This window comes from Cynocephalus volans, chromosome 7 (genome assembly GCF_027409185.1).
Source record: "Cynocephalus volans isolate mCynVol1 chromosome 7, mCynVol1.pri, whole genome shotgun sequence".
In the NCBI taxonomy this organism is placed as follows: Eukaryota; Metazoa; Chordata; class Mammalia; order Dermoptera; family Cynocephalidae; genus Cynocephalus; species Cynocephalus volans.
Window position 1 is genome coordinate 87,958,956 of NC_084466.1, and position 27,520 is coordinate 87,986,475.

Genomic DNA, 27,520 nt, shown 5'->3' on the forward strand with positions numbered 1-27,520 from the left:
TGAAAGCCACCTAAGCCTTGTGGTCTTGTCTTAGCTCTGCCCCATCTGAGAGACTGCAGGAGGGGCAGAGCCCGCTCCCTTCTACCGAAGGTAGCAAGGTGGCAGCAGTGCCAGCGAGAGACCTGCACAGTTCCAGAACCGCGGCCAGCAACAGGACCCTTTCGTTTCCAGTGCAGGGTCCGTGAGTGAACCAAGCATATAAAACAGACAACAGGAGGGCTGCTCTGGTGAGGGCAGTGGGATGGAGAGCGTCATGCTGCTCCCGGGGCTCCCGGCCGTCCTTGCTCCCCAGGCACGACCTCTGATTCTGAAAACCTTAGTGCTTTAGGGACACTCTGAAAACCTCTAGGGAAAAGTTAATCTCTGGGCTAGAGCATCGGTTGGTAACTTAGCAACGTGGCTTTACAGAGAAAGGTTTTACATTTTAAGAAACAGAACAAACAAGTAAAAATTAATAAAAGTTTAAAACTATATTAATGAAAATTATGTTAAAATAGAAATAAAAATGTTACTCAACTTCAGAATAATCACAGGTAATATTATTATAGAAAGGAGTTTCCCTGTTTTTATTGTTTTGACCAATTCACATATAAAATTCCATCTAAAATTTCTTTTAAAACTTACTTGGTTAAAGTCCTTTTGTCTCAAGTATGTAATTGCTTTGTTTATTTCCAGATCATTGGCTAGCTCTACATATTGAGAAGCTTTCACCACTTCCACACACCTATGAGGTAAAGCAAAAAAAAGATTACCTGATTTCGTTTTAGTATATATACATGTTGTTGTTTTTCATAAAAGTGACTTTTCAAAGATTTTTAAAAAGTGTTCCTAGTGCTGTGCAAGGTTAAGCACTTAATTTCCTCCAACACAGGCTTTAAGTTATTGATAAGTTTCAGCTCTACGTGAATTTTTTTATCCAATTTCTCATTAGGCTATTGTCACTTCCAACTGTTTATGGTATTTTAAATAAAAATTGGATTGCTTTGCACATTCTCATTTTTCAATTTACTAAAACAATTTCAATTTATAACAGGTAAAATTGTTTCCACATTTTTTTCCTCTTAAATGCTCTCATGGTGAGAAAAATCCTATAGAACTTGTAGAATACATTTAATTTTTTGTGTCCCAGCTTGTACAGACAATTACAGATTTGTTTCCCAAAGCACAGAACATTTACTATATACCAGGCACTGTGTTAATTCCTTTAGAAGCATTATCACATTTCATACTCACAACAACCCTGAAAGACAATCTTTATTTTGCCTGTTGGAAAATGGACGATCTGAGATCACATACGTAGAAAACTGTCAAGAATATGAACCGCCAAGACTAGCATTTTTCAAATTGAGATATTAAAATCAATTTAATGGGTTATGACTCTATTAAAAAATACAGCAGATGGAGAGTGGGGGACTGGGGAGATGTTGGTCAAAGGAAATGAAATTTCAGTTAGAAAGAATAAGTTCAAGAGATCTATTGCACATCATGGTGATTACAGTTAATAACAATATATTGTATACTTGAAAATTGCCAAGAGAATACAGATTGTAAGTATTCTCAAATATGTGAGGAAATGCATTTGGTAAATAGCTTGATTTAGCTCTCTGTTCTGTCATTTTCTACCATGTGAGATCTCAGCATTGCTGTAAAGCTACCACCAAGGAAGACCCTCACCAGATGTGTTCCCTGGACTTTGGACTTCCCAGCCTCCAAAACTGCTGCCAGATTGGAAGCTGGAGGGAGAGTCAGCTCATGGCAGAAGAAGAAGGGAAGCAAACGTGGAAACAGATTCTGGATTGAAAGTCCCCAGAGAAGCACGACAAGTCCTTAAACAGGGAGCCAACCACAAAGTCAAAAGCATCAGGACTGGAAATCCTTAGGGATTTTTTTTTAATTAACTAAAATCTATATTTTGCTCAGATTTCCTTGGTTTTTACCTAGCATCTTTTTCCATGCCAGGATCCCACCCAGAATACCACGTGACACTTAGTCATCATGTCTCCTTGGACTCCTCTTGGCTATGACAGTTTTTGATGATGACCTTGACAGTTTTGAGGGATATGGGTCAGGTATTTTGTAGAATGTCTCTCAATTGGGATTTTTCTAATGTTTTTCTGATGATTAGTGCTATGGTCTGAATGTTTGTGTATCCCAAAATTCATACGTTGAAACTTAATCCCCAGTGTGATGGTATTGAGTGGTGGGGCCTTTTGGGGGTTCCATCCTCACGAATGGGATTAGTGACCTTATAAAAGAAGCTGAAGGGAATATGTTCACCCCTTTCATCATTTGAGGACACACAGAAGGTGTCATCTATGAACCATGATTCCAGTGCTCCTCAGCACTCACTGAATCTGCTGCCACCTTGGCCTTGGACTTCCCAGCTTCCAGAACTGTGAACAATAAGTTTCTGTGGTTTGCAAATTACCTAGTCTAAGGTATTTTGTTACAGCTGCCCAAACAGACTGAGACAATTAGACTGGGGTTATGAGTTTGGGGAGGAAGATCACAGAAGTAAATCGTCATTCTTACCACTTTATATCAAGGGCACGACTCTAACGATGAGTTGGCCCTGTTGATGCTAACCTTGGCCACCTGGCTGAGGTAGTGCCTGTTGTTTCCCCACTGTAAAGTTACTCCACTCGCCTCCCTTTCCATACGGTACCCTTTGGAAGGAAGTCACTATGCACAGACCACACTTACAGGATACGGAGTTACACACACTTCCTTGAGAGCAGAGTATGGTATTATTTTTACAATTAGAAAAAAATATTTGCATATTGAAAGATTAAGAAGATCACATGCCAGTGGAGCAAAAATCAGAACTTCTTGTGTGTCCCAGCTAGAACTGGAGGTGTGGAAAGGGTCAGCTACCCAGCAATGTAGAGACAGACACAAAATCTGAGTGTTCAAGTCCGAGGGTCAACCTGGCTTCAGAAGCCAAAGACACCAAAAAAACAAAATAAAAAATCTGGGCACAGAAGCTAGGAAAAGGTTCGGCCAGTTGGAACACTTCCCCCAGGCACTGGTTTTTATCCTCTCGAGCATCTCTTTTGAACACTCGGCTCTTCCCCCTCAGGTGGTCTTTGTTTGTGGGGCCTGGGGCAAATGCATGGCCTCCTATATCATTTGAAGACTCTTTGTTTATTCAGCATACCCACCATCCACCAGGCAATGTTCCAGGAGCTAGGCATAGAGAAATGAGACATCCATGCTAGTGGGGAAGACAGATGGCATGCAAAAAGACAAACAACATCATTTGGGTTGACAGGGCTACAAAAAGAATAAAATATAGTTATGGGCTAGAAAGTGATTTATTGGGGGCTCCCTCAGATAGAAAGGTCAAGGAACACCTCTCTGAGAAAGCAGCATTTGAGCTGACAATGAATGGTCCGTAGGAGTTGGCCTGGGGGGATGGAAGGAAAGATTGCTACAGGCAGATGGAACAGCACGTGCAGAAGCCCTGAGACAGGAACAAGCTTCATGTTCAAGAACAAAGAGAAGGCTGATGCGGGTGGGTCAAAATGAGAAAGGGAGGAGTGTTATGAGATGGAGAGACAGGAAAGGATGATACAAGACCTACAAGCTGTGGTGAAAAGTTTGGATTCGCGTCCCAGTGGTCAGCTACGTATGGAAGGACTTTAAGTGGCGGAGAGATTTGATTTGATTGTAAAAGTCAGTGTGTCTCCCGTGACAGAGTGCACTGTTAAGGAAGAACAGCCTCCTGCTATTGCCTCAAGAGAATTGTTGAGGTATTCCATGCATAATAACATGTGCAAAGTGCTTAGTTAAGGGCCTGGAACATAGCAAGCGTGCAATAAATGCAATAAAAGAAATGCAATAAGAGCAATAAATAAATGCACTACTGCAGTTACACACACACACACAAAAAGCTTGATTTAGCCATTCCAGTGTATACATATATCAAACACCATGTTGTACATAATAAATAGACAACTTTTACTTGTTGCTTAAAAAAACAGAATAGAGAATAAATCAGATATATCAGGAGGCACTGCACATAATCAGGGCAAGGATTATTCATGAAACTTGTTTCAATAAACAATGTAAAATATATTTCTTACTGAAGGACGGGTTCATTGGCCTAGACCAATAAATAATTCAAAAATAAATAATAAATAATTTAAAGTAGAAGGTCCCCTTCTTCAAGCAGAATCTTTTTTTGAAAACCCAATATATTAAAGAGCCCCTCTGCTTGAAGTAGGGAAGAAGGACTTGAACCCCAGCCCACTCTAGCAAAGTAACCTGGAGGCACAGCTAATGCAGCTTCTTGGGTTCCAGGCTCTCAGCAAACATTTACTGAATGTCTACAATGTATCAGACATTGTGTTGGTACAGGGGCTACAAGACATGGTTCATGCCCTTATGAGGAAAGCAGACCAGCAAATCAAGTCTGCATAAAACTATTGTAAAGAAATCCAAGAATACAGAGGTGAAGACTAAACCAGACTCAGGAATGGTATTCCAGAGATATCTGAGCTCAGTTTGAAGAACTAGTATGAACTGATTTGACAAAAAGGGGAAGGAAGTACATTCCAGTAAGAACATCCAAAGATGCAGAAGATCAGGAAAGCAGGAAACATCTAAGAAATGGATTCATTCACGACTGGAGAAAAGGATGCTCATGAGCAAGTGGAAAGAAACAAGGTCTGAGAAGTTGGCAGAAACCACACATACACAGCTTTTTACGGCTAGCTAGGGAATATGCACCACACCCTCAAAATCCCAGGCAACCACTGGATTTAAAGCAAGTGAGTGATGGCACAAATTCTAGACTTAGAAAAATCACTTTGACAGCAGTGACAGAGAACAGGCAGGCGACAGAAAAGATAGGAGGCTACTGTCACACTGCAGCTGAAAAAGAACGTAAGCTTGAACTAATACAGTAAGTAGCCTAGACAGCAGGAGGTCATTTGGTGAGATACTAAGAAGCCAGAACTCATGAGAGGCAGTTGCTGATCAGATGTAAGTGGTGAAATGCAGAACAAAGAGAAGTCTAAAGTACTGTCTCAATTTCTGGGTTAGGCAATTGATTAACTGGTAGTACCACTCACTTCTTTCAGGAAACAAAGCATACGTTTCAGACGCAGGAGAAGATATGCTTAGGATTGAAAATGCTGTTTATGGTGCAAAAAGAACATTTAAGTGAATAAGCTCAACTGTCATATACGTAGGTCTATGACATAATACAGAGTTCTATAACAAATACTGAGATTTGGCAACATATAAGGGTCAGTTAGAGCCATGAGTGTTAAAACAAAAAGTGTTTCTCTACTCACTAAACTTCTGACACCAAGCGTGTAGGGGGTTTTCCCCACACCAAGCAATTCTCCAATTCTCTGAGAACACTGAGTGTTCCACAATTTAATCCAATTCTGACGCTAACTAACTAGAGTTAGCTCAGACCCCAGGTGAAGGACCACTGGTAATTTTCTATAATGGCTCACAGAACTTAGGAAAAGGCTTTGTTTACTATTACTGTTTTGTTACGAGCACTGTTATAAAGGATAAAGACCATCAGCCAGATGAAGAGGTATACAAGGCAAGGTGTGGAAGGGCCCCAGCACAGGAGCTTCTCTCCCAGAGGAGTTTGGGGTTTATCACTCTCCTGGCACGTGAATACATTCACCAACCCAGAAACTCTCTGAAGCCCATCGTTTAAGGGTTTTATGGAAGTCCCATTACATAGGCTATGACCGACTACATCAGTGGCCACTGGTAAATGACTCAGTCTCCTGCCCCTCCCCTTCCTGGAGATCAGGTTGGGGAGTGGGATGAAAGTTCCAATCCTCTAATCACATGGTTGGTTCCTCTGGCAATCAACCGCATCCCGAAGCTATCTGGGGTTTCCAGGTACCAGTCATCTTACTAACATGTGAAAAGATGCTCAGCACTCTGGAGACTCCGAAGTCTTAGAAGCACTAGTCAGGAACTAAAATGTTTTGTCAGGGACGAAGACTAAATTTTACAACCAAAGATACTCCTATCACTCACAAAGTTACAAAGGTTTTAGAAGCACAGAGCCAGGAGCCAGGCACAGAGACTAAGTATGTCTGTCTTATTATGGCACAGGTGTGGACGATGCCATCTGGAGTAAAGAGAGAGGAGTGAGAAGTGAGAAGGCTGGCAGAGTCAGAGGAACAGACGCTTCAGTGTGGCCAGAGAGGGAGAGTAGCCGAAGGAGTGTGGCCAGAGAGACAGAATGAACGGAGGAGGACGGTATCATAGAACGAGAAGGAAAAGCGTGTTTCAGTAAGAAAAGAACTGTCAACAAATCAAATGCCTCAAAGATAAATGTCTCACTTTCTCCTACCTTTTTTTTTAAAAGATGACTGGTAAGGGGACTTTAACCCTTGACTTGGTGTTGTCAGCACCGTGCTCACCCAGTGAGCCACGGGCCGACCCTCCTACTTACCTTTTTCAACGGGGGTTCTGCAAGAGAATTAAGCCCTACAGAAAATTATCTGAGTTATTTTTTCTCAGTTTTTCTAAGGATAGTACATAGCTCTTACTGTTCTACATGCACAGAATGCCTTAGAAATTTAGGGTTTAATTATCTTGAGCAAGATATATGAGAAGGGCTGCCAACATCTGGACTTTAGAGAACATTCTTCTCTCTGCTTAGAACATCCTCCCTCCCTGGCTGTCAATACTTACTAATCCTTCAGATTTCAACCCAAATATCACTAATCTGGGAAGCCTGCCATGATACCACGACATCCAGCTACATTAAATATCTCACCAAAGTGATTTCCCAGCAACCTACAAAGCATAACTTCTTATGTAAGTATAACGTAGCACTTATATTGCTTTGTTATTGCTAGAATAATTGTTTACTTAGCTCAACTGTAAGCTTCTTGAAGGCAGACAGTTTTTCATCTTGACTTACCACTGGCCTTCAGTAAACAAAAATATTTGTTTTTGTTGTGGGTGTTGGCTTTCTAAGCATGACATTAAAGTTATAAACTCATACAAGAAAAATAAAAAATACAGAGTAATGCCTTCTTGGATTCAAAATACTTGAGAATTTTTAAGTGCCTGACAAAAATAATAGAAAAGGTAGGAGGTTGGAGGAAATAAGGTCAAAGTATTCTAAAGTTCTAATATTACCAGTGAAGTGGTAAAAGTAATAATTCGTATTACACTGTAGTATGTCAAGGATACACATTATAAAACAGTGACTCTAAGAACAGTGAACAAATGCATAAAGAGAGGGGAAGAGAATATTTGTGAAATAACTTAAAATATTTAACTAAATTTAAAAAGGCAGGAAAGGAGGGAAAAAGAAACATAAATCATACGGGTCAAATAGAAAAAAGGTGAGATAGGAACCCAAATAGATAATTACTTTAAATATAAGTGGACTAAATAGCCCCATTAAAAGACTGAGATTTTCAGAGTGAATTAAAAAAACAAACAACCAACAAATACTATGTTGTTTACAAGAGACACACCTTAAATTAAAAACATAGAATAGCAAAAGTAAAGTGAAAAGAAATATACAGTGAAACCAAAGAAAACAGACAAAGCAAACTCTAAGGCAAGAGACATTACTAGAAGTAATAAAGGACATCTTTTTTATTCCTTTTATTTTTATTGAAATATAGTTGATTGTACATATCTATGTGGTACAGAGTTGAACATCAACATTTGTGTGCAATGTGTGATGTTCAAATAAGAATAACTAGTGTATTCAACATTATATAACATAGTTATTTTTTGTGGCCCTTTACCAGTTCCTCATTTACCCCCCCTTCCCACCTCTTGTAACCTCAGTTCTCTGTTCCCTCCTCTTGAAAGTTCAACTTATCATTGTGATTATTTTATTTCTTTCTTTTTATTTATTTATTTTTTGGCTCCCAGTTATGAGTGAGGACATGTGGTATTTCTCTTTCTGTGCCTGGCTTATTTCATTTAACACAATTTTCCCTAAGTTTATCTGAGTTGCTGCAAATGGCAGTATTTCATCCCTTTTTTATGGCAGAGTATTATTCCATTGTGTAAATGTACCATATTTTCTTCATTCAGTCTTCCAGTGATGGACATTTAGTTTGGTTCCAATGCTTGGCTATTGTGAATAGAGCTTCGATAAACATGGGAGTGCAGATATCCCTATGACATGATGATTTCCATTCAAAAGAGGACATTTCTTAATGATAAAGCGGCTAATCACCAGGGATATATCCCAGTTTAAAATCTGTATGTATCTAATAATATAGCTTCAAAATATATAAAGCAAAAATTAATAAATCTAGAGGAAGAAATATAGAAATCCATAACTATAGTAAAAATCTTTAACACACCGCTCTCAACATGTAAAAGAATAAACAAACAAAAATCAATACAGATAAGATTTGAACAAAACAAGAGATCAGAGCTGGCCTATAGAGGACATTACCCCCAACAGTAACAAAATACATGTTCTTTTTAAATGCATTTGTATTATGTATCAAGAGCCACAACAAATTTCAAGAGTTGAAATTATTCACTGAATATCCTCTATCAGAGTGAAATTAAACTATAAATAAGAAAAAGATAATAGAAAATGCCCAGCTTCCAGGGAATTAAGCAATACAGCAGTCAATACAGCAGTCAATATACAGTCAACACACAAAATTCAGTTGTATTTCTATACACTAACAATGAACAATCTAAAAATAATATTAGGAACATACTTCCATTTACAACAGCATCAAGGAAAAAAAAAAAAAACCCTTAGGCAATAAACATAACCAAGGAGGTGAAAGACTTGTACAATGAATACTACAAAACACTGCTGAAAAAAATTAAAGAAAACAAATAAATGGAAACATATTGCATGTTCATGGATTAGAAGACTACTGTTAAGATATCAATACTACCCAAAGCAATCTACGGATTCAATGCAATCCCTATCAAAATCCAAATGACTTTTTTTTTCTTTTTTTTGCTAATATAGAAAAATCCACCTTAAAAATTATATGGAATTTCAAGGGATCCCAAATAGCCAAAACAATCTTGAAAAAGAAGAGCAAAACTGAATGACTCACAACTTTGGGATGTCAAAACTTACTGTAAAGCAACAGTAATCAAAACAGTATGGTACTGGCATAAAGATAGACATATTGACCAATGGAATAGAGTAGAGAGTCCCAAAATAAACCCTCACATATATGGTCAAATGGTTTTTGACAAGATTACTAAGAACATTCAATAGGGAAAGAAAAGTCTTTTGAACAAATGGTGCTGGGAAAATAATATCCACATGCAAAAAATGAAGTTGGACCTTTACCTAACACCATATAAAAAATTTAATTCAAAATGGATCAGAGGCCCAACTGTAAAACCGAAAACAATAAAATTTTTAGAAGAAAACATAGGGCAAATGCTTTATGACTTTTTTTATGCTTTTATGCTTTTTTTTTTTTCTGGATTTGGAAATGATTTTTGGATATGACACCAAAGACAAAGGCAACAAAAGAAAAAATAGACAACGTGAACATCATGAAAAATTTTAAAGGTTGTGCATCAAAGAACTATCAATAGAATGAAAAGGCAATCCACAGAATGGGAGAAAATATTTGCAAATCACACATCTGATAAGGGATTAATATTCAGGATATATAGAGAACTCCTAAAACTCAACAACAAAAAACAAACAAGCCAATTCAAAAATGATAAATGGCTTGAAGAGATATATCTCCAAAGAAGATGTACCAGATGGTTAATAAGCACATCAGAAGATGCCCAACACCACTAATCATTAGGGAAATGTATTTCAAAACTGGAATGAGATACTACCTCATACCCATTAAGAGGGCTACTATCAAAAAACAGAAAATAATTGTTGGGAAGGCTATGGAGTAATTGGAACCTTTGTGTACTGTTGGTGAGAAGATAAAATGGTACAGCCACTGTGGAAAACAACATGAGCATTCCTCAAAAAATTAAAAACAGACTTACTATTTCATACAGCAATTCCACCTCAGGGTATATATCCCAAACAATTAAAAGCAGGGTCTTGAAGAGATATTTGTACATACATGTTCACAATAGCAACCCAACTGTCCATCGACAGATAAATAGATAAGCAAAATGTGGTATATTTGTACAATAAAATATCATCCAGCCTTAAATAGGAAGGAAATTCTGACACGCTATTCCATGGATGAAACTTGAGGACATTATTCTAAGTGAAATAAGCCAGTCACAAAAAGAAAAATATTGTGAAATTTGATAAGGAATATCTATAAAAATCCTATAGCAAATACTAAACTCAACGGTGGGCTGTTGCAAGCTCTGACCCACGAGATCAAGGACAAAACAAAAAATGCCTTCTATATCACCACTTCTATTCAGCACTTAACTGGACATCCTAACCAGTGCAATAAAGCAAGAAAACAGACAAAAAGCAGCATAAATATAGGGAAAAAACCTGTCATTATTTACAGACAGTGCAAATATGTATGTAGATAACCCAAAAGAATCTACAGATAATTATTCAAGTTAATGTTTCCCCCCACACACTGGGGTTTAATGTTTTTCCCAAAGGACAAGTTCAGTGAACATTTCACCAAGAGTGTTGGTCAATATATCTAGGCAGGAATCTAGATGCTTTTGTTGAACAGTATTCTTGCCCTCAGAGTCTATCAGAGAAGACAGACTGAAAAAGAAAACAAAGCTGTTCCAACAGAAAGAGATGCACATGCTATCTGAGCAGAGAAGTGAGAATTCTCTATTTGCCAACAGGTTAACGACATGCTTCACAGAGAAGGAAACATTTCAATTGTAACTTGAGTACTGAATAGAAGCCTTTGAGTCAAGATTTCTATCTTTAATAGAGAGTGCAATATGTATAAATAGTCCTTCACTCTCAATACAAAACAAAGTTTGTATTCATACTTTTCCAATTCCTTGAGGTGTAATGTTAGGTTGTTTATTTGGGATCTTTCAACTTTTTTGATGTAAGCCCTTATGGAAATAATCTTTCCTCAGTACTGCTTTTGCAGTATCTCATGGGTTTTGGTATGTTCTGATTGTATTTTCATTTCTTCCAAAGAATTTTTTAATTTCCTGCTTTATTTCTTCTTTGACTCATTGGTTGTCCAGGAGCATGTTGTTTAATATTCATGTTTGCCTGGTTTCCAAAGTTTTGCTTGTTATTGATGTCTAGTTTTATTGCTTTGTGGTCTGAAAAATACTTGATATGAATTCAGTCTTTTAAAATTTGTTGAGACTTCATTTGTGCCTTAATATGTAGCTTATCCTGGAGAATGATCCATGTGCAGATAAGAATGAGTATTCTGCAGCTGTTTGATGAAATGTTCTGTAAATGTCTCTCAAGTCCATTTGGTCTAAAGTGCTGTTTAAATCCAATATTTCTGTGCTAATGTTTTGGTCTAGATGATCTGGCCAGTGGAGAGAGGGGTGTTGAAGTCCCCAACTATTATTGTATGGGGTCTATTTCTCCCTTTAGATCCAATAACATTTGCTTTATATATCTGGGTGCTCCAATGTTGGGTGCATATATATTTAAGATGGCTTTATCTTCTTGATACATTGATTCCTTTATCATTACATGATGTCCTTCTTTGTCTCTTTTTATAGTTCTTGGTTTAAAGCCAATGTGAACTTATACAAGTATAGCAACTCCTGCTCTGTTTTGGTTTCCATTTAATCTATTTATGTCTGTATTAGTCAGGGTTCTCCAGAGAGACAGAATCAACAGGACATGTTATAAATATATGAGAGGAGATTTATTAGAGGGATTAGCTCATGCAGTTGTGAAGAGAAGTCCCACAACAAGCTGTATGTAAACTGGATGCTGGTTGTGGAGGATACCAACATTAATAAAGCAAATGTAGTTTTAGCAAGGTCTAAGCCCTTTAGTTTAAGGAATCGCCTAACTGTTTAGAATTGCACACAGAAATGCTAAGCTTGAGAAAAGCAGAAAACTTTCCCAGGACTAAAGTCTCTGTTGCAGATTAAAAAAAAAAAAAAAAAGGAACACAGCAAAAATGCTTGCTATAAGGGCAGTCGTCCTTGGCACAGCTAAACCTAATGATTGTTGCCATGACAAATATCTCATTGTTCTTTTTGTAACCACCTATGTTCCTTTTCTGTAACTTTCTTGCCTGGAGAATAAAAACAGAGAGAAAACCTTGCTTGGGATTATTTTCCTGGGAATTCTTCTCTCTTGAGGGATTTGCCTGGAATTAACCCACTCTGGGCCTCTCACTGCTCTGGAGAAATGGGCTTTGAGTAATCCTTTGTGTCTCCATCACCCTGGGAGAGGAGACACTGGTTACATGGCTCAGTCCAAGTCTAAAGGCCTCAAAACCAGAAAAGCCAATGGTGTCCTGGGTATAAGTCCTGGAACCCCAAAACTAAAGAGTCTCAAGCTCTGATGTCTGCAGACAGGAGAGAAGAGTGAATCCTAGCTCCAGCAAATATTCACCTTTTTTCTCCATTTTGTTGTCATCATTGTTGTTGTTGTTCTCTTGGGGCCCCCAGTGGATTGGATGGTTCCTGCCCATATTGAGAGTAAATCCTTCTCATCCAGTCCACTCAGTCTCTCATTCTAATCTCTTCTGGAAACACCTTCATGGACACACCTAAAAAGATTGCTTTACCAGGTCTCTCAGCATTCCTTTATTTAATTAAATTGACACTTAGAATTAACCTTCACGAGTCCACCCCTTGTCAACTTGGTGTCTATACTTATCTCCTTAAATTATATCTAATCTTCAAATGGGAAAATAATGTCATAATTTCATCTAACATGATGCATCTATCCTGTGTACAACCGAAAACACAGTAATACTTTTCCCAGAAGAGGTAAAGTCCTTAGATGATATCTACCCTTCTCCTGATATCCCATGACTTAAACACAAACAATATGATGTAAAGTTAACAATTATTTAAATGCTGATATAAAATCAATAAGTCCCATGGTACATGATAAAGAATAAGAGGAATAAAAACAAAGACAATTGCTTAATAACGGTACAGTATATATACAGAGAGACATTCTTAACACAATAAGGACAAGTACAACCCTCATTTTTGTAACTGGTTACGTGATCAAAGCTGGTACTTAAAACTACCTTCTTCTACTACCTATTCTGTATTCCCTTTGCCTTCAACGAGCACCTCAGCTAGTTGTGGTTCTTTACATGGCACACTGACCCAAACCTTCATCCCTGAAGAGTCTGGGTCATTCATAGTCTTGCCTGGTTTTGATTGTTATAGTTTTCCATTGACCTTAATCACAAGGCATGGTAGTACTAAGGGATCTCCTGTATTCCAGACATAATCTTCCTTACCTCCACTGTGAAGTAGTAGTCCAACTTCCCCTTAATAGTCTGGGTCAATCACTCCAGTTAACACCGTAACTCCTTTCTGTTGACTCAGATGCATGATGAGCCCAAAGTGGCCAGGTGGCAGCCTTAATTAATTTCTAGCTCAATGGGATCATTTTTGTGCCTCCCTCTGGAAGCATACCTCCCTCTGGAAGCATAACTCCCTCTGGAAGCAGGACCTCTAGACCAGCAGAACATAAGTTGTGGAAACAGGAAGCAAAAATTTTGCTAGTGGGTCACTAGGAGTAATGGTGAGTGGTGCCGCTTCCATTTCCCACTCCTTGATTCCTGGATGTATGAATCCCGGCTATGGGAGAAACAGTACCATATATTGGGCACTGATTTAGAGCATATACAGCCTTATGGAGAACCTTCCCCAGCCCTGCACGGTATCATCATTGAGCTGGTACTGTAAACTGCAACTTCAAAAGGCCATTCCACTGTTCTATCAGACTGGCTACTTCAGGATGATGGGGAACATGGAAAGACCAGCACATTCCATGAGCATGATCCCATTGCCACACTTCTTGGCTGTGAAGTGAGTTCCTTGGTCAGAAGCAATGCTGTGTGGAATGCCATGATGCTGTATAAGGCACTCTGTGAGTCCACAGATGGTAGTTTTGGCAGAAACATTTCATGCTGAAAAAGCAAATCCATATCCAGAGCAACTGTCTATTCCATTAAGTACAAGATGCTGCCCCTTCCATGATGGAAGCGCTCCAATATAATCAACCTACCAACAGGTAGCTGGCTGATCACCCCAGGGAATGGTGCCATATTGGGGCTTGGTGTTGGTCTCTACTGCTGAAAGATTGGGCACTCAGTGGTTGCCATAGTCAGGTTGGCCTTGGTGAGTGGTAGTCCATGCTGCTGAGCCCATGCACAACCTCCATCCCTGCCACCATGGCCACTTTGCTCATGAGCCCACTGGGTGATGACAGGGGTGGCTGGAGATAGAGGCTGACAAGTAGCCACAGAATAGGCCATTCTATCCACCTGATTATTATAGTCCTCCTCTGCTGAGGTCACCCCTTGATGGGCATTCACATGGGAAATAAATATCTTTACATCCTTTACCCACTCAGAGAAGTCTATCCACATACCTCTTCCCCAAATTTCCTTCTCATCAATTTTCCAATCATGTTCCTTCTGACTCCTTGGCCATTTGGCCAAACCATTGGCTACAGCTCATGAATTGGTATATAATTGCACATTTGGCCATTTCTTCTTCCAAGCAAAGTGCACAACCAAGTGTACTACCCCATTGAGAAGATTTCTCTTCACCAGTTTTTCAGGGATGTCCCTAAAAGAGGCTGTAATGCCGCAGATGTCCACTTTCGGGTGGTGACTGTATACTGTGCAGAGCCATCTGTAAATGAAGTCCTACTCTTCTCTTCCTCTGTCAACTGATCTTAGGGAACTCTCCATGAGGCTATAAGTGCAGGGTGGGGGAGAGAAGGCAGTGCAGCAGAAGCAGGAACCATGGGCATTTGGGCCACTTCTCCATGTAACTCACTTGTGCCTTCAGGACCTGCTTGGACCTGATCATGTATATACCATTTCCATTTGATGATGGAATGCTGCCGTGCACACTCAACCTTATGGCTTACTGGGTCAGATAACACCCAGTTCATAATGGACAGCTCAGGTTGCACAGTAACTTGGTGGATCATAGTCAAGCATTCAGTTTCTACTAAGGCCCAGTAGCAGGCCAAGAACTATTTCTCAAAAGGAGAGTGGTTATCTGTGCATGATGGCAGGGCTTTGCTCTAAAATCCTACAGTTCTCACTGTGATTCACCTATGTGGCTTGTTAAGGCTCCAAACAGAATCCCTATCTGCCACTGACACCTCAAGGACCATTGGGGCTGCCAGATCATATGGCCCCAGGGGCAGACCAGCTTGCACAGCAGCCTGGACCTGTTGCAGAGACTTCTCCTGATCCAAGCCCCACTCAAAACTAGCAGCTTGTTGGGTAACTCAGTGTATGGGCCAGAGTAACACACCCAAATGAGAAGTAAGTTGCCTCCAAAATCCAAATAGGACCACTAGGCATGTGTCTCTTTCTTGGTTGTAGTAGGGGCCAGATTCAACAACTTATCCTTTACCTTAGATGGTATATCTTGACATGCCCCATGCCATTGAACTCCTAGAAATGCAACCAAGTTAGGAGGCCCCTGAATGTTAGTCAGATTTATTTCCCCCCTCTGACATGCAATGTCTTACCAATAAGTCCAGAGTAGTTGCTACTTCATGCTCACTAGGTCCAATCAGCATAATGTTATCAATGCAGTGGACCAATGTAATGTAAGGAAAGGCAATCAAAATCTCTGTGGACTAAATTGTAACATAGGGCTGAAGAGTTGATATACCCCTGAAGGTGTATTGTGAAGGTGTACGGTGAAGGTGTATTGCTGGCCTTGCCAGCTGAGAGCAAACTGCTTCTGGTGGGCTTTATGGACAGGGATGGAGAAAAAGGCATTTGCCAGATCAATAGCTGCATACCAGGTACCCAGAGACATGTTAATTTGTTCAAGCAATGAAACCATGTCTAGTACAGTAACTGTAATAGGAGTCACCACTTGGATAAGCTTATGATAATCCACTGTCAATCTCTAGGATCCATCTGTCTTTTTTTTTTTTTTTAATTTTATTTTGTTGATATACAATGTGGTTGATTATTGTGGCCAATTACCGAAACCTCCCTCCCTCCTCCCTCTCTCCCCTCCCCCCCAACAATGTCCATTCTGTATGCTTGTCGTATTAACTTCAAGGAATTGTAATTCTTACGTCTTCTTCCCCCCTTGGTTTTTTTTGTGTGTATGAATTTATTTATTTATTTTTAGCTCCCACCAATAAGTGTGAACATGTGGTATTTCTCTTTCTGTGCCTCACTTGTTTCACTTAATATAATTCTCTCTAGGTCCATCCATGTTGTTGCAAATGGCAGTATTTAATTCTTTTATATACCTGAGTAGTATTCCATCGTGTAAACATACCACAGTTTCGGTATCCACTCATCCGATGATGGACATTTGCGCTGCTTCCAACTCTTGGCTATTAAAGAGTGCTGCGATGAACATTGGGGAACAGGTATACCTTTGACTTGATGATTTCCATTCCTCTGGGTATATTCCCAGCAGTGGGATAGCTGGGTCATATGGTAGATCTATCTGCAATTGTTTGAAGAACCTCCATACCATTTTCCATAGAGGCTGCACCACTTTGTAGTCCCACCAACAATGTATGAGAGTTCCCTTTCCTCCACAACCTTGCCAGCATTTATCGTTCAGAGTCTTTTGAATTTCAGCCATGCTAACTGGGGTGAGATGGTATCTCAGTGTGGTTTTGATTTGCATTTCCCAAATGCTGAGTGATGTTGAGCATTTTTTCATATGTCTGTTGGCCATTCGAATATCTTCCTTAGAGAAATGCCTACTTAGCTCTTTTGCCCATTTTCTAATTGGGTTGCTTGTTTTTTTCTTGTAAAGTTGTCTGAGTTAATTGTGTATTCGAGATATTAATCCTTTGTCAGATGTATATTTTGCAAATATTTTCACCCACTCTGTTAGTTGTCTTTTAACTCTGTTAATTGTTTCTTTTGCTGTGCAGAAGCTCTTTAGTTTGATATAATCCCATTTGTTTATTTTTCCTTTGGTTGCCCGTGCTTTTGGGGTCATATTCATGAAGTCTGTGTCCAGTCCTACTTCCTGAAGTGTTTCTCCTATAATTTCTTTAAGAAGTTTTATTGTTTCAGGGTGCATATTTAATTCTTTAATCCATTTTGAGTTGACTTTAGTGTATGGTGAAAGGTATGGGTCTAGTTTCATTCTCCTGCATATTGATAGCCAGTTCTCCCAGCACCATTTTCTGAAGAGGCAGTCTCTTCCCCAGTATACAGGCTTGGTGCCTTTGTCAAAGATCAGATGGCTGTCGGTGTGTGGGTTGATTTCTGGATTCTCTATTCTATTCCATTGACCAGTGTGTCTGCTTTTATGCCAGTACCATACTGTTTTGGTTATTATAGCTTTGCAGTATAGTTTAAAGTCAGGTTCTGTTATGCCTCCAGCTTTACTTTTTTTACTCAGCGTTCCTTTGGCTATGCATGGTCTTTTGTTATTCCATATAAATGTCTGCATAGTTCTTACCATTTCTGAGAAAAATGTCACTGGAATTTTGATGGGGATTGCATTGAATTTGTATATCACTTTGGGTAGTATGGACATTTTCATTGTGTTGATTCTTCCAATCCAAGAGCATGGGATATCTTTCCATCGTCTTGTATTCTCTAATTTCTCTCAGCAGTGGTTTGTAGTTCTCATTATAGAGATTTTTCACCTCCTTGGTTAACTCAATTCCTAAGAATTTTATTTTTTTGGTGGCTATTGTAAATGGGCAGGCTTTCTTGATTTCTCATTCTGCATGTTCACCATTGGAGAAAAGAAATGCTACTGATTTTTGTGTGTTGATTTTGTATCTTGCTACTGTGCTGAAATCATTTATCAATTCCAAGAGTTTCTGGCTTTTAGGGTTTGTGATGAAAAGTCTGATGTTAGTCTGATTGGGGCTCCCTTATAGGTGATTTGATGCGTCTCTCTTGTAGCTTTTAAGATTCTCTCTTTGTCTTTGAGTTTTGCCAATTTGACTACATGTTGTGGAGAAGACCTTTTTGGGTTGAATAAATTTGGAGATCTTTGAGCTTCCTGGATCTAAAGATCTGTGATTTGTCCTATACCTGGAAAGTTTTCTGCCACTATTTTGTTGAATATGTTTTCAATGCAATTTCCTTTTTCCTTCCCTTCTGGAATATCCATGACTCGGATATTTGATCGCTTAAGGTTGTCTGATATCTCTCTCAGATTTTCTTCAATGCCTTTGATTGTTTTTTCTTTTTTTTTGTCTGCCTGTGTTATTTCAAACAGGCCATCATCAAGTTCAGAGGTTCTCTCTTCAACTTCCACAAGCCTGCTGGTTAAACTCTCCATTGTGTTTTTTATTTCGATTAATGAGTTCTTCAGTTTGGCAAGTTCTGCTACATTCTTTTTCAGGACATTGATTTCCTTGTACATTTCTTCTTTCAGGTCCTGTATACATTTCCTTGTTTCATCATGTTGTCTAGCTGAGTTTTCTTGTATCTCATTCAGTTTCCTTAGAATTATCACTTGAAATTCCTTGTCAGTCATTTCAAGGGCTTCTTGTTCTATAGGATCTAGAGCTTGAGAGTTATTACCCTTTGGCAGTGTACTTTCTTGATTTTTCGTATTTCTGGCATCTTTTCTTTGATGTTTATTCATTGTGGCAGAATGAATAAACAGTCCAAAGTTTTGACACTATTGTGTGACTAAGATGTTGCTGGGGTTGCCAATTTGGTATGGCTACCTCAGTGACTGCTCAGTTGGCCACTAGTGCCTTGTGTGTGTGGTTGCCTCGGGTCTTGGGCCTCTCCGGGGAGCCACCTCTCTGTTCAGCTTGGACTCGGCTGGGCTGCTGGGTCACGGGGTGGTACCACAGGGTGTGTGGTCTCTGCTGAGTTTCCACCTCCTCTGCTGGATGTCTCCCTGTTCCTGCACGCACTGGGCCGGGCTGCTGGGATGCGCAGAGGCACCGCAGAGCGTGTGGTCTCTGCGGAGCTTCCCCTTCCCCTGCTGGATGTCTCCCTGCTCCATGTGCACTGGGCTGGGCTTGGGATGGAGGCAGGTGGTGGCGGTGAAGCCTACCTGCTGCTGATCGTGCGGCGGCGGCGCCCCCACAGGGTTTGTGCTCTCTACGGAGCTTCCGCCTTCCCCACTGGACGTCTCCCCACTCCACGTGCACTGGGCTGGGCTGCTGGATCCCGCAGTAGTGGTGTGGTCCCCGTGGAGTTCCCACCTCCCCTGCTGGACATCACCCTGCTCCATGCGCACTACACCGGGCTCGGAATGGAGCCAGGTGCCTGCGGTGAGGCCTACCTGCTGGATCACGGAGTGGCGGCCCCGCAGGGTATGTGTTTCCTGCGGAGCCTCCACCTCCCCTGCTGGATGTCTCCCCACTCTGTGCACACTGGGCTTGGCTGGGAATGGAGCCAGGTGGCAGCGGTGAAGCCTTTCTGCTGGATCGTGCGACGGCGTCCCCGCAGGTCATGTGGTCTCTGCGGAGCCTCTGCCTCCCCCGCTGGATGTCTCCCCATTCCATATGCACTTGGTGTATGTTTTTATAGTTGTAAATCGGTTGATTTGTGGGAGAGAATGACACTAGGGACCATCTATTCCGCCATCTTGACCGTAAGTAGTTTCTGATGCTGGGAAGTCCAAAGTCCATCTGGTGGTGGTGATAATGACTCAAGGATCTCACCAATTTCTGAGGCTGGGAAGTCCAAAGTCCTTCTGGTGGTGGAGACAGTGATCCAGGAGTCCAAAGGCTGCAGAAGCACCATTGTAGGACATGGGGTACAGTTCAGACCCACAGTAGAACCAGGTGAGTCCCATCTGTCTTTTTAATGGGCCAAGTAGAAGAGTTGAATGGGGATGTGATGGGAATCACCCCCCCTGCCTCTTTCAAGTCCTTGATAGTACCACTAATCTCTGCAACCCCTCCAGGATTTTTGATTTACTATTTTCCTAGGTAGAGGCAGCTCTTATGGTTTCCATTTGGCCTTTCCCACCACATAGTCCTCACTCCACAGGTCAAGGAATCCATGAGGGGATTCTGCCAGCTGCTAAGTACATCTATTCCGATTATGCACTCTGGAACTGGGAATGGACATCCACAGGATGTCCCACTGGACTCACAGTGAGTCAGACCTTGCCTAAAACTCTATTAATCACAACCCTCATAAGCCCCTATTCTAACTGGAGGGGGAACTGTGATGTTTTAGGTCTACTGGAATCAATGTCTGTTCAGATCCAGTGTCCAGTAGTCCCTGAAAGGTCTGATTATTTCCCTTTCCCCAATGCACAGTTACTCCGGTAAAAGGCCGTAGGTCCTCTTGGGGGAAGGATGGGAGAAAGATTAATAGTATAAATTGTTGGTAGTGTAGCAGCGCCCTTCCTCAAGGGGAACCAGCCACCCCTTCATTCATGGGGTTCTGGGTCTATAAACTGGCTCAAATCTGGGAATTGGTTGAGGGGCTGTTACTCCCTTTTTTAATGATTCGAATTAGACTTTTGTTCACTCGATCTAGAAGTTTTCTGCTTATACAGATCAAGTAAGAATTTAGTAGGTTTCCTATCTGTTTGACTTACAGAACAGCATGATTAACTAACCAATACAACAGATCTACATCAGTCAGACTATTCTGATTGCTGCTTTGCTTCTGCTGCCCATTATGGTAACTATGCCCACCTTGCCTTTGCTGGCTGAGCGCCGCCACTTGGCCCCAGGATCCAATTAGTCCCATTGCATTCAAGTCTTGCAATTGCCTGATGGCAGTTCCCACTGCAAAGTCTGGTCTATAGAGATAAGCAGTCACAGAGCTCTTCAGGAATGCTGGGGCTCCCCTCACAAATCTATCTCTCAAGGAATCGGTAAAAGGTACGTCTTCTGGAGCCTCCCAGTGTGAGTGAATAGGTTTTAAGTGACAAATCCACTCTAGCACTCCAATCTCCCTAAGCATTTGAATCCCTTCCTCTACAGATAACAAAGGGAGACCTGGCATCTCTAACTCACTCACAGTGGGTCATCTTTTGATCCATATTTCAGCCAACCAACCAAACTGTTAGCACCTTTCTTAACTTTCCAAGCTGCAACATTAAATGTAGAATCTCTGCTTAGTGGGCCTATATCAATAAATTCAGCCTTATCCAATTTAATGTTCCTTCTACTATTATGCCACACCCTTAATATCCATTCCCATACATATTCTCAGGCTTCTGCTTGTATGAGGCAGAAAATTCATTTAGTTATTTTGGAGTGTAATGCACCTCCTCATGGTCACACTATGTACCTCACCTTTATGGGCCTGCTGGGCCTTGAGTCTAGTTATGGGTCTAGAATCAAAGATGGGTGGTGGGGGTGGGTCCTGAGGAGAATCAGCATCATCTTGCTCAGTTACTGCCTCAGAGGAAGCCATTACTGTTTCCTTAGGTAATGCAGAGTTAATCCCTTCAGAAAGAGGTGGAAAAGCCTGTGTCTCTGGAGATGGAGGTGGGGATTTCATTACTGGTAAACAAGACTCAATGCAATTTAGGGGCTCCATGATCTTAGCCTCTTCAGGGTCTTCCCACACACATTCCCATCCCAACTTGTAGGATCCCATCTTCTCCCAACCAGTGCCCTCACTTTAACAGTAGATATCTGCAAGGCTGATAATTCAACTGCTGCTGTAGTTCAGTTATTCTTATTGTGAGGGCTTGTGTTTGATTTTCGGCAATTTCAGCCCTGTGAGTACTGGGGAGAAGACTGTGAACCAGAGCACACACAGAAACTTTTAGGTCATCTGTGTGGCACCTGAGCTGAGAACCCGCATCCCTGAGCTCTTCCTTTTCTTTCCTCACTTTGTCCAGTGATGCCAGGAGCAATCACCCAATGTCAATATATTCCTTGGATTTCCACAAATACTCGAAGGTATTAGGTATAGAGTCACTGAATCCCTTGTCTTTTACTAGCAGTGAATGAGGAATATCAAATGGATTTATTTTGAATATCTCTTTAAACAGTTCATGCCCTGGACTATCAGTGCTCTCTGTATTATTAGAAGTTGAGCTGTTAGTATTTTTAGGTCTAAAGCCCTGAAATCAATTGTAGAAACTCATCCTTAAGATTCTGTTTCTCAACACATGCCCAGGGTCCTAGGCAAAAACCAAGGGTAGCCCTCTCTGCTCAGAAGCAGGCAAGAGAGCACACCTGGGGTCCTAGGCAGGAGCTGAGGGTGGCACCCCCTGTCTAGAAGCAGGCAAGAGAGCACAATGAAAATACCACTTCCATGCGGGCAACCCACCAGAGTCACCACCACAGCCATGGCTACCACATAAGTGGCTTGATGCCAAAGGAAAAGCCACAGTCACCATGCATGCAGCCTGCCAGCCACTCAACTGCACTGATGATCAAGAAGAGTCACTACAGGAAACTGGAAAAAGAAGAGAACATCTCTCTCCTCCAAGCCACTCCAGAGTAATGAAAGAAGCAACTGCTCTACCAGACGACCAGACATCAACATAGAGATAATCAGAAATATGAAAACCTAAGAAAATATGACACCACCAGAAGAATACAGTAATTCTCAAATACCAGACCCTATACAGCACAAAACCCTTGAAATGAATGAAAAGGACTTCTGAGCACAATCTTAAGGAAACTCACTGATGTCCAAGAAGACTCAGACAACATAATGAAATGAGAAAAAAAACCCCAGGATATGAAGGAGAAAATTTACAAACAGATTAATACCTTAAAAAAGACCATAGTAGAACTCACTGAAGCGAAAGATTCACTCGATGAAATAAAAAAAAAAGTGACCAAAAGCTTAAGTAGCAGGCAGAATTTCTAATATTTTTTTTAGTTTCATTAAATTATTATTTTATTGATTATAAATATTCATGGGGTACAAAGTTGACCATCATGACACTACCTGTGTCCAAGATATGATGATCAGATGAATAGTATCAGTATGCCCATTAACACAAATTGCCATTGATCCTCGTGTCCCCCACCCAAATCTTCCCTGACCTCCCTCCCCCTACACCCCTATACCCTGGCAACACTAGGTAAGTTCTTTCCCTCTGCAAGTCCAAAGCACCACTGTGGTCTTTCTTATCTCCCACTTATGAGTGAAGACCTATGGTATTTTTCCCTCTGTGCATGGCTTATTTCACTTAACATAATTTTCTCCAAGCTCATCCATGTTGCTGCGAATGGCAGAATTTCATTTTTTATGGCTGAGTAACATTCCATAGTGTATGTATATGACATTTTCTTTATCTGATAGTCCGTTGATGGACATTTAGGTTTGTTCCATATCTTGGATATTGTAAATAGATCTGAACATAGGAGTGCATGCATCCCTTTGACATAATGATTTCCATTCCATTGGGTATATACCTAAAAGTAGGATGGCTGGATCATATGCTAGACCTATTTACAGTTGTTTCAGAAACCTCCATACTGTTTTCCATAGTGGCTGTACTAATTTACAGTCCCACCAACAGTGTAGGAGGGTTCCCTCTCTCCACATCCTCACCAGCATTTGTTATTCTCAGTCTTTTTGATTTTAGCCAGTCTAACTGTAGTGACGTGATATTTCAAAGCAGTTTTAATTTGCATTTCCCTGATGATGTGATTTTGAGCATTTTTTAAAAAAAAATACCTGCTGGCCATTTGTATGTCTTCCTTTGAAAAATGTCTATTCAGCTCCTTTGCCCATTTTTAAATTGGGTTATGGGTTACAGTTGTTTGAATTCCTTGTATATTCTGGATATTAATTCTTTGTCAGATGTATAGTTTGCAAATACTTTCTCCCACTCTGTACAGATTGTTGTTGCACTCTAATTGTTTCTTTTACTGTGCAGAAGCTTTTCATTTGATACAGTCCCATTTATTTATTTTTTCTTTTGTTGCTGTGCTTTTGGGCTCTTATTCATAAGATCTTTGCCCAGTCCTACTTCCTGTGTTTGCCCTGTTTTCTATCAGTAGTTTTATAGTTTCAGGCCTCATATTTAAGTCTTTAATCCACTTTGAGTTGATTTTGGTATACAGCAAGGGGTGCAAGTCTACTTTCATTCTTCTGCATAAGGATGTCCAATTTTCCCAGCACCACTTTTTGAAGAGGCTGTCTTTTCCCCAATGTATGTTCTTGGCACCTTTGTCAAAGATCAGTTGGCTGTAAGACTGTGGGTTGATTTCTGGTTTCTCTATTCTGTTCCATTGGTCCAAGTGTCTATTTTTAAGCCAGTACCATACTGTTGTGCTTACTATACCTTTGTGGTATAGTATGAAGTCAGGTTGTGTTATGCCTCAAGTTTATTTTTTTTCCTCAGGATTGCTTTCACTATTCAGGGTCTTTTGCTGTCCTGTATGAATGAAAGGTTTTCTCTATTTCTGTGAAGAATTTCATTGTTATTTTGATGGGGATTGCACTGAATCTGTATATCACTTTGGAAAGTATAAACATTTTCACAATGTTAGATTCTTCCAACTCAAGAGCATGGAATGTCTTTCCATGTTTTTGTGTCCTCTTTACTTTCTTTCAGTAGTGATCTGTAGTTCTCATTGTAAACAGGGACATTTTGACTTTGCCTTTTCCAATCTGGATGTACTTTATTTCTTTCTCTTGCCTGACTGCTCTGGTTAGTACTTCCAATAATATGTTAAATATGAGTGGTGACAGTGGGCATCCTTGTCTTCTCATTCTTTAGTTTTTCCCCATTCAGGATGATATTGGTAGTGGGTTTATAAAATATGGATTTTATTGTGTTGAGATACTTTCCTTCTATACCTAATTTGCTGAGAGTCTTTATCATGAAGCCATGTTGAATTTTGTTGAATGCTTTTTCTGCATCTATTGAAATAACCATATGGTTTTAATCCCTGATTTTGTTGATGTGGTGCATCACATTTATTGACTTGTGTATGCTGAACTATCCTTGTATCACTGGGATGAATCCCATTTGATCATGGTGTATAATTTTTTTAATCTGTTGCTATATTCTGGTTGCTAGTATTTTGTTGAGGATTTTTGCATCTATGTTTGTAAGAGACATTGGCCTGTAGTTTTCCTTTTCTGTTGTATCATTGTCTGGTTTTGATATCAAGGTGATGCTGGACTTGCAGAATGAGTTTGAGAAAATGGCTTCTGTTTCATTTTTTGGAATAGTTTAAAGAGAATTGGTATTAATTCCTATATAAAGGTTTGGTAGAATTCAGCAGTAAAATCATCTGATCCTGGGCTTTTCTTTGTGGGGAGACTGCTGATGACTGCTTCAGTCTCTTTGCTTGTTATTGGTCTGTTCCAGTTTTCTATCTTCTTGGTTCAGTCTTGGTAGTTTGCATGTGTTCAAAAATGTATCCATTTCCTCCAGGTTTTCAAATTTGTTGGTGTATAGTTGTTTCTAATAGTCTCTAATGATTCTTTGTATTTCTGCAGTATCAGTTGCAATGTCTCCTTTTTCATTTCTGACTTTCGTTGTTTGGGTCTTCTCTTCTCTTCCTAGTTAACCTAGCTAATGGTTTGTCTACTTTATCTTCTCAAAAAAACAACTTTTTGTTTCACTGATTTTTTGTATTATTTTTAGGGTCTCTATATCATTTAATTCTGCTCTGATCTTAGTTACTTCTTTCCATCTGCTAACTTTGTGATTGGATTGCTCTTGTTCTTCTAGTTCTTTGAGATGTAGCATTAGGTTGCTATTTGAAATCTTTCTATTTTGACATACGCACTAATTGCAATAAACTTCTCTCTTAGTACTGCTTTTGAAGTATCCCACAGGTTTTTGTATGATGTGTCTTTATTTTCATTAGTTTCTAGAAATTTTTTTACTTCTGCTTAATTTCTTCTTGAACCAACAGGTCATTCAGGAGCATGTTGTTTAATTTCCATGTGCTTGTATAGTTTCCTGAGTTTCACTTGTTATTGATTTCTAGTTCTAGTCCTTTGTGGTCTAAAAAGATATTTGAAATGAATTCACTTTTTACAAATTTGTTGAGACTTGATTTGTGACCTTATATATTGTCTATCCTAGACAATGTTCTATGTGCTGATGAGAAGAATATATATTCTGTAGTTCCTGGATGAAATCTGTCATGTCCAGTTGGTTACAGCATAGTTTAAATCCTGTGTTTTTCTGTTGATTTGTTTCCTAGATGATCTGCACTGTGCTGACAGAGGGGTGTTCAAGTCCTCTACTATTATTGTATTGGGGTCTGCCTCTTTCTTTAGGCCTAATAGTGTTTGCTTTACATATCTGGGTGCTCCAGTGTTGGATGCATATATACTCATGATTGTTCTGTGTTCTGGAGAGATCCTTTTATCATTATATAATGGCCTTCTTTGTCTCTTTGTATGTTTTTTGGTTTAAAGTCTATTTAATCAGATATAAGAATAGCTATTCTTGATTATTTTTGGTTTCCATTTGTGTAGTATATCTTTTTCCTTCCCTTTACTATTAGTCTGTGTGTGTCTTCACAGGTGAGGTGAGTCTCCTGAAGACAGAATATAGCTGGGTCTAGCTTTTTGATACAAACTGCCAATCTGTATCTTTTGAATGAGGTGTTTAATCCACTTACATTTAGGGTTGTTATTGAAAGGTACTGTCTCACTCCTGGTATTTTGTTGATTTTTGTTAGGATATTTTAAACATCTTTTTTTCCTTTCTTCTCCTTTTATTGTCATTGATGTTGCTGTTTTTTTGAGGGGGTAAGATTTAGTTTTTTTCTCCTTTTTTGCATTTTTATTCTACCATGGGTTTGTTCTTTCTTTGTATTTGTGGTAGTGATCATCATTTTTCAGATTCCAGATGCAGGACTACCTTGAGGATTTGTTGCAGGGCTGGTTGTGTGGAGTTGAACTCCCACAGTTTTTGTCTGGGAAATGTACTATTTTCCCCTCATTTCTGAAGAATAGACTTGAAGTGTATAGTATTCTTGGATGGCAGTGTTTTTATTTTAATACTTTGTATGTATCATCCCATTTTCTTCTGGCCTGTAGAGTTTCTGATGAGAAGTGTACCATTAGTCTGATAGGGGCTCCCTTATGCATAACTTGATGCTTTTCTCTTGCTGCTTTTAAGATTCTCTCTTAGTCTTTGAGTTTTGCCAGTTTGAGTATAATGTGCCTTGGAGAGGATCTTTTTGGATTGAATGTGTTTGGGGATCTTTGAGTCCCCTGGATCTGAAGGTCCGTGCCTCTCACTATACCTGGAAAGTTTTCCATTATTATTTTGTTGAACAGCTTTTCCATGCTTTTTCTTTTCTCCTCCCCTTCTGGAAAACCCATGATTTGAATGCTTGTGTGCTTAAGGCTATCTGATAGCTCTCTTAGATTGTCTTCATTTTAAAATTCTTTTTTCCCTTTTTTGTCCACCTGGGTTAATTTGAATAGACTATCTTCAAGGTCAGAAATTCTTTCTTCTGCCTGTTCTAGCCTGCTGCTTATGCTATCAGTTGTGCTTTTTATTTCATTGAATGAGTCTTTCAGTTCCATGAGCTCTGTTACATTCTTTTTCAAGGTATTAATCTGTTTGAAAATTTCCT

General features: G+C 39.8%; 1 protein-coding gene across 7 annotated transcripts in view; it reads right to left on the reverse strand.

Moving 5' to 3' along the window:
• IFT88 (intraflagellar transport 88) overlaps positions 1–27,520 on the reverse strand; it is a 162,089-nt gene that overhangs the window by 71,214 nt on the left and 63,355 nt on the right. For all 7 annotated transcript variants that reach the window (XM_063101884.1, XM_063101881.1, XM_063101885.1 and 4 more), the window contains one exon: positions 625–724. In XM_063101884.1, coding sequence (XP_062957954.1) covers positions 625–724 — 100 coding nt within the window. The remainder of the gene's footprint in view (positions 1–624; positions 725–27,520) is intronic.